Genomic DNA, 8,213 nt, shown 5'->3' on the forward strand with positions numbered 1-8,213 from the left:
TTGAGGAGAGCGATGACAACCTTGATTCAACATTGTTTCAACGCCTCCAATCTGAAACCAGGAAACTCTCAATTACTGTACATAAAATCTGACTGCTGTCACTCAAACTTGGGCCCTTTCACAGAAATCAAGTCTGTTGAGTAATCAAAGTGTCTCAGACTTGATTTCAACATAATCTTCATAAGAAACCACTTCAAGTATGGCGTGACCAAGAGTTTTTTTCACAACAATAAACTATACATTTGAATTCAACATTAGAAACACTGTAAAAAGCACCTCATTGACAGCAGGATGATACTATGTTCTCAAGTGGTTGTTACATTGATACATTGATTGTTGTGATCTGTTATTTCTTTGTATTTCTTAAGGATGTCACAGACTTCACCCCATTTTCTGCTGCATAGAGCCGCTATCTAGCTACTGTAGACTAACGTGGATGTCGCACATAGGAAGTGGTCAAAGAAAACAGAACTATGAAACTACTGTGTCTGGCACAGAGAGTCAGACAGACTGATAGACAGACGCACCAGCAGAATGGCATCTATAAGGTAAGGATTCACTTATACTGTATTCTGTTTCATCATTACAACAGAATTGACACAAAGTTTTGGATTTTATTATTTTATTTTTTACATTTTAGTCATTTAGCAGATGCTCTTATCCAGAGCGACTTACAGTTAGTGAGTGCATACATTTTTCATACTTTATCTACAACAATGTAGTAAACAAAACCAGAAGTCATATTTAACTCCTTTAAAGCGTACCCCATTTAAATTGAACAGTCAGAATTGTGTAAACATTTTTCAAACCTTTATTTTACCTGTTTACTTTCATTGAGAGCTCTTTACAAGAGAGACCCAGCCAAAATAGCATTTCTGTTTGGAATACTCTGGCTGTTTGGCGAGCAGATGGGTAGTGAAGAGGTTAAGGATTCTCACACTGTCAGGCACTGCTTCTGCACGTGAGGAGGGTACAGATACTGTGCCCACACAAGAAAGGGAAGGTGGTTTTGCATAATGACGTGTGTGTACGAGCGAGCATGTGGGTGATTCACTTGCCAGTCAAATGATATATGGGGTACATATGGACAAACTTGCTAAATATTACGGTAGTGGAAAAATGATTGTGAGGAAAAAAGTTAAACAATTATGAGATTCAATTATGCATAATTCATCCACAATCAAAATACCATAATTCCTTTTAGATGTCTTTCCCTTTAGATTTTTGTAAATCAAAGGGCCTATTGAATTTGTTTACCACATACAGTATGCCTTCACTAACTACAGTTGAAGTCGGAAGTTTACATACACTAAGGTTGGAGTCATTAAAACTCGTTTTTCAACCACTCCACAAATTTCTTGTTAACAAACTATAGTTTTGGCAAGTTGGTTAGGACATCTACTTTGTGCATGACACAAGTAATTTTTCCAACAATTGTTTACAGACAGATTATTTCACTTAGAATTCACTGTATCACAATTCCAGTGGGTCAGAAGTTTACATACACTAAGTTGACTGTGCCTTTAAACAGCTTGGAAAATTCCAGAAAATGATGTCATGGCTTTAGAAGCTTCTGATAGGCTAATTGACATAATTTGAGTCAATTGGAGGTGTACCTGTGGATGTATTTCAAGGCCTACCTTCAAACCCAGTGCCTCTTTGCTTGACCTCATGGGAAAATCAAAGGAAATCAGCCAAGACCTCAGAAAAAAATTGTAGACCTCCATAAATCTGGTTAATCCTTGGGAGCAATTTCCAAACTCCTGAATGTACCACGTTCATCTGTACAAACAATAGTACACAAGTATAAACACCATGGGACCACGCAGCCGTCAGGAAGGAGATGCGTTCTGTCTCCTAGAGATGAACGTACTTTAGTGCGACAAGTGCAAATCAGTCCCAGAACAACAACAAAGGACCTTGTGAAGATGCTGGAGGAAACAGGTACAAAATTATCTATATCCACAGTAAAACGAGTCCTATATTGACATAACCTGAAAGGCCGCTCAGCAAGGAAGAAGCCACTGCTCCAAAACCGCCATAAAAAAGCCAGACTATGGTTTGCAACTGCACATGGGGACAAAGATCGTACTTTTTGGAGAAATGTCCTCTGGTCTGATGAAACAACAATAGAACTGTTTGGCCATAATGACCATCGTTATGTTTGGAGGAAAAAGGGGGTTGCTTGCAAGTCGAAGAACACCATCCCAACCGTGAAGCACGGGGGTGGCAGCATCATGCTGTGGAGGTGCTTTGCTGCAGGAGGGACTGGTGCACTTCACAAAATAGATGGCATCATGAGGAAGGAAAATTATGTGGATATATTGAAGCAACATTTCAAGACATCAGTAAGGTAGTTAAAGATTGGTCGCAAATGGGTCTTCCAAATGGACAATGACCCCAAGCATACTTCCAAAGTTGTGGCAAAATGGCTTAAGGACAACAAAGTCAAGGTATTGGAGTGGCCATTACAAAGCCCTGACCACAATCCTATAGAACATTTGTGGGCAGAACTGAAAAAGCGTGTGCGAGTAAGGAGGCCTAAAAACCTGACTCAGTTACACCAGCTCTGTCAGGAGGAATGGGCCGAAATTCACACAACTTATTGTGGGAAGCTTGTGGAAGGCTACCCGAAACATTTGACCTAAGTCAGGGGTGTCAAACTCATTTTAGCTCAGGGGCCACATGGAGGAAAATCTATTCCCAAGTGGGCCGGACCGGAAAAATCATGGTATATATAACTTAAAAACAACAACTTCAGATTGTTTTCTTTGTTTTAATACGATCAACATACAACATAAAGCTGGAGCCTGAGGACAGTGTGTCCAAAATAGTACAAGCACAACATCACTATTAATCATAAAACACGTCAAGTTTATTTGAAAATTCTAAAGAAAAAGAACACACAAACACACACTGCCTCAGTGATTAACAGAACTGTTTCACAGATCACAGAACTATATCAGGGTGTCCATTTCTCAGGCAGAAATGTAGATAAAAATAATGAAATCCTGTTCCCCAAACAAGTGCAAGAACCACAGAGTCAAGAATAGGTTAAATATACAAATAAAATAAAATCAATTAAAAACAATAGCACATCAACATAAAAACATATAAACATAAAGCTGGAGCCTGAGGACAGTGTCCAAAAGCACAACACCACTATTAATCATAAAACACCTCAAGTTATTTGAATGTTCTGAGGACAAAGAACACACAAACACACAATGCCTCAGTGATTCACAGAAGTATATCACAGATCACAGAACTATATCAGGGTGTCATTTCTCAGGCAGAAATGTAGATACAAATAATGAAATCCTGTTCCCCAAACAAGTGCAAGAACCACAGAGTCAAGAATAGGTTAAATATACAAATAAAATAAAATCAATTAAAAACAATAGCACATCAACATAAAAACTTATAAACATAAATCTGAAAGCGTTGCTCAAACTCCCGTAACAGTCCCGTTATTTTATCTTTGAACCGCTTCATGTCTGCCACATGTTGGGTCGCGCACACATTTTTCAGACAGGGGAAGTGAGCTGCATCACCACCGGCAAGTTGCGTCTCCCACAATGACAGCTTCAACTTGAAAGAACGTATGCTGTCATAATACTGCGTGACAACTTTGTTGCGCCCTTGCAGCTGTTTGTTCAAGTTATTCAGGTGCTCTGTAACATCCACCATAAATGCAAGGTCCTGCATCCATTCTGCGGAATGAAATTCTAACACTGGTTTGCCCTTTTCTTCCATGAACTGTTCAATTTCTTCTCGTAAATCAAAGAAACGCCTCAGCACAGCACCTCGGCTTAACCATCTTACCTCAGTGTGGTATGGCAGGCCATAGATGTGGTCTTTCTCTCTGAGAAGGCTGGCAAACTGACGGTGATTCAGGCTTCTGGATCGGATGAAATTAACAGTTTGGATGACCACCTTCATGACGTTATCCATCTTTAATGACTTGCAACACAAAGCCTCCTGGTGCAAAATACAGTGAAAAGTCAAAAAATCACGTCCTCCATTTGCAGATTGCACTTTCTCTCTGAACTTTGTCACAACGCCTGCTTTTTTCCCGATCATTGAGGGCGCACCATCTGTAGCCAGGCTGACAGCGCGGGACCAGTCCACTCCGACCCTGTCCAGCGCGCCGACGAGTGCGGTAAAAATATCAGCTGCTGTCGTTGTATCTGTCATCGGCACCAACTCCACAAACTCCTCGGTGACGGTCAATGTGTCATCAACTCCGCGGATGAAAATGGCCAGTTGTGCAACATCTGTAATGTCCGTGCTTTCATCAATTGCAACCGAAAACGCAATGAATGACTTTACTTTTTGCTTCAACTGGCTGTCCAAATCCACTGAAAGATCGGAAATCCTGTCTGCAACTGTGTTTCTTGTCAGGCTGATATTTGCAAAAGCCTGCCGCTTTTCAGGGCACACAATCTCCGCTGCCTTCATCATGCATGTTTTTTAAAATTCACCCTCACTAAATGGTTTTGAAGCCACTGCGATTTCATTAGCAATGAGGTAGCTAGCTTTCACTGCAGCGTCACTGATGTCTCGGCTGTGAGTAAACACAGACTGCTGTTTCTTCAGACCCGCCAACAGTTAATTCACCTTCTCTCATCTCCGCTGTCCTTGAAAGTTGTCATATTTGTCGGCATGAAGACTCACATAGTGGCGACGAAGGTTATATTCTTTCAGCACTGCAACATGCTCTGAACACACCAAACATACAGCTTTCCCATTCAATTCCATTAATAAATAGAAGGATGACAATTTTTCTTGGAACACTCTGCACTCTGCGTCCACTTTTCTCTTTTTTGACAGAGACATATTGGGGCAATGAGGGTGCCAAAGCACATAATGTTAAAAGTAGAAGCCGTAATAAATATCGCGGGCAAAACAAAGTAGCTCATTGGCTGCACGTGCTTGACCTACTTGCTCTGCCCCGGTATAAACAGTTTGCTTGCTTAACACAATTGCTATTGCGCCATCCAGTGGACGCAATTGGAACAGCAGTTTATTTTATTGAAAAATTGCAGCGCATTTTTATACTTGACAAAATTATTATTCAATATTTTTTTTTTGTATATATATTTTTTTTAATCATCTCGCGGGCCGGATTAAACCCGTTTGCGGGCCTGATCCGGCCCGCGGGCCGGACATTTGACACCCCTGACCTAAGTTAAACAATTGAAAGGCAATGCTACCAAATACTAATTGAGTGTATGTAAAATTCTGACCCACTGGGAATGTGATGAAAGCAATAAAAGCTGAAATAAATAATTCTCCCTACTATTATTCTGACATTTCACATTCTTAAAATAAAGTGGTGATCCTAACTGACCTAAGACAGGGAATTTTTACTAGGATTAAATGTCAGGAATTGTGAAAAACTGAGTTTAAATGTATTTGGCTAAGGTGTATGTAAACTTCCGACTTCAACTGTAAATAAAGCACCAACCAGTTTCTCCCTTTGACCCCTCAGCAACACCATGACAACCAACTGCTCCTTCGACGAGGTGGACCACCTGATGACATCACTGGAGCTCGCCATCTACATGCCCATCTTCGTGTTTGGCCTTGTCCTCAACATCCTCGCCCTGGTTGTCTTCTGCATCTTCCTCCGCAAGTGGAGTGAGTCCACCATCTACATGACCAATCTGGCCCTCATGGACCTCCTTCTCCTCCTCTTGCTCCCCTTCAAGATGCACGCCACCAACCACCAATGGGCGGCCCACCACCGCTTCCTCTGCTCCTTCCTGGAGAGCCTGTACTTCGTGGGGATGTACGGCAGCATCTACACCATCGCCTGCATAGCTGTGGACCGCTGGGTGGCAATACGCCACCCCTTCCGTGCCAAGCAGCTCCGTTCCCCCCGGGCCGCTCTGGGGACCTGCATCCTGGTCTGGGTGGTGGTGCTAGGGGGCATCTCCCCCATCTATGGGTTCCGCAAGGCGGCGGATGTGTCCTTCCACTGCTTCCACAGCTTCTCAGAGAAGGGCTGGAGCCCAAAGGTGATCGGCTGCCTGTTGAGCTTCGGGTTCGTGGGGCCGGCCCTGGTGCTGGTAGTGTGTTCAGCCCAAACCATCCGGACGTTGAGGCAGTCGGGCCAGGAGAGCCCTAAGAGCAGAGCCTGCGTGAAGATCATCTACAGCAGTCTCTGTGCCTTCCTGGTCCCCTTCACGCCCAGCCACCTGGGCATCCTGCTGCAGTTCCTGGTGTGTTCATAATAAAGCTAGAGATGCCATAAACACTTTCTTAAGGTTATCTTTTGTGCATATATTTGTCTGGGGGCATCTTCATCCTTTGGCTCTGGTCTGTTATTGCTAAGACCCAGAGTTTTTCCTGGCCATGTGACCTGACCTGACAGGCATAACCTCTATCTAATCCTCTATGTCCTCCCAGGTGCATCGAGGCCTGATCGAGGACTGCTTGGCCAAGACGAGGATCAGCCTTTTCTTGCAGGTGGCCATGAGTCTGGCCAACATCACGTGCTGTCTGGACGCTCTGTGTTACTACTTCATCGCTAGGGAGGTGAGGAGCTCCAAGCAGACCTTCACCTTCAGGAGGTCCAGGTCCATCAGCCAGAAGAGAGCCACCACCAGCACCTCAGAGCTCTGACGAGACCCATGGAGGAACAAACACTGAGCCAAACTGGTTGAAATGACGTTTTAACCATTTTTGCCCACTGGGAAGTTACTGGCTTTTCTGACTAGGTTTGTGAGATATTCTGCCACAGTTGGAGTACAAGGGATGTTGACTAGGAAGAAGGAGTATTTATTATTGAAAACCTAGGCAACAAGATATGTTGAAGGACAACAAGGTACTGTAGGTTGAATAGGAGAAGTCAGTTTGCTTACAGTAGGCATTCATGAGGTCGATGAGTCATACAGTATGTGGGCTAAGACATACAGTCAGGTCCAAAAGTATTGGATCCCTTGATAAAGATGATTAAAAAAGACTGTATAAAATAAATGATACAAATACTGAGCTATATTGTATGCTCAATTAAAAAATATATTATTTTATGCTAATACCATTTCTCAGAGAAAGAGATTTTGTTTAACAAGTAATTAAACAAAAATCTCTAAAAGATAGGGATCCTCTGTTTTTAATCCTCCAGCACTCTCCCTTTGCAAGGATAATGACACTGAGCCTTTTTCTAAAATGTTTTATGAGATTGGAGAACACATTGGGAGGGATGTTTGACCATTCATACAGAATCTTTCCAGATCCTTGATCTCCTTCGTCTGCGCTTATGGACTACCCTCTTCAATTCAAACCACAGGTTTTCAATGGGGTTCGAGTTCGGAGACTGAGATGGCCATTGCAAAATGTAGATTTTGTGGTCAGATAACCATTTCTTTGTGGATTTTGATGTGTGCTTGGGGTTATTGTCTTCCTGGAAGATCCACTTGTGGCCAAGTGTCAGCCTCCTAGCAGAGGCAACCAGGTTTTGGGCTAAAATGTCCTGGTAATTGGTAAAGTTCATGATGCCATTGACTTTATTAACAAAGGTCCCAGGACCAGTGGAAGCAAAGTAGCCCCATAACATCAAAGATCCACCACCATATTTTACAGAAGGGATGAGGTATTTTCTGCATATGCATTGATCTTTCGAAGGCCAACCCCACCAGTGGTGTGCGTGGCCAAATACCTCTATTTTCATGTCATCTGACTATAGTTTGCTAAATGGCATTGGCACTTAGATTGGAACCGGTGCTATGGTCATATGACATATTTTATTTTATACAGTCTTTTTTGCTAATCTTTATCAAGGGATCCAATAATTTTGGGCTCTACTATATGTTGGCTAAGACAGCACGCCACTGGTTTCAATTGCCGTCATACGGATAAAATCCCATTTATGCTGAATGTTACTGTGGAGTTACGATAAAACACATGTACATCAACTATATATTATGTTCTATATTGAATATTGTATATTATAATTGTATTACATTATTATATGATCATAGTTTTGTTCATTTCTGTGATTAAGGTAAAAAATAGTATATTTAAAATATGTATGTACTGTATAGGGTTGATAGGATTAGGATTGCAAAAGATATGTGGCTTAGGAGAATTGTAATAGAATTAACCCCAACCCTGCTAAATTATATAAAAAGCCTGTGCATTATTGTTTTAGCTGCATTAATTGACGCTCTTGTGATAATTAATGACTGCTTTGTTAGAAAACAGTC

The 8,213-nt window shown here is 42.0% G+C and overlaps 1 protein-coding gene across 1 annotated transcript; it reads left to right on the plus strand.

Annotated features, from left to right (window-relative positions):
- The first annotated feature begins 532 nt into the window (after positions 1-532).
- LOC311099076 (G-protein coupled receptor 55-like) lies at positions 533-6,771 on the plus strand. Its single transcript, XM_084139693.1, has 3 exons — positions 533-548; positions 5,495-6,227; positions 6,415-6,771. The coding sequence occupies exons 1-3, from the start codon at positions 535-537 to the stop codon at positions 6,628-6,630; spliced, it is 963 nt and encodes a 320-aa protein (XP_083995819.1). The 5' UTR covers positions 533-534; the 3' UTR covers positions 6,631-6,771.
- Positions 6,772-8,213: the final 1,442 nt, after the last annotated feature.

The sequence above is a fragment of the Coregonus lavaretus genome, assembly GCF_964263955.1.
Source record: "Coregonus lavaretus genome assembly, chromosome: 23".
NCBI classification, from domain to species: domain Eukaryota; kingdom Metazoa; phylum Chordata; class Actinopteri; order Salmoniformes; family Salmonidae; genus Coregonus; species Coregonus lavaretus.

Coding starts and splice junctions, on each gene's coding strand:
- LOC311099076 (XM_084139693.1), top strand. Junction 6,228..6,414: donor GCATCCTGCTGCAGTTCCTG/GTGTGTTCATAA, acceptor ATGTCCTCCCAG/GTGCATCGAGGCCTGATCGA.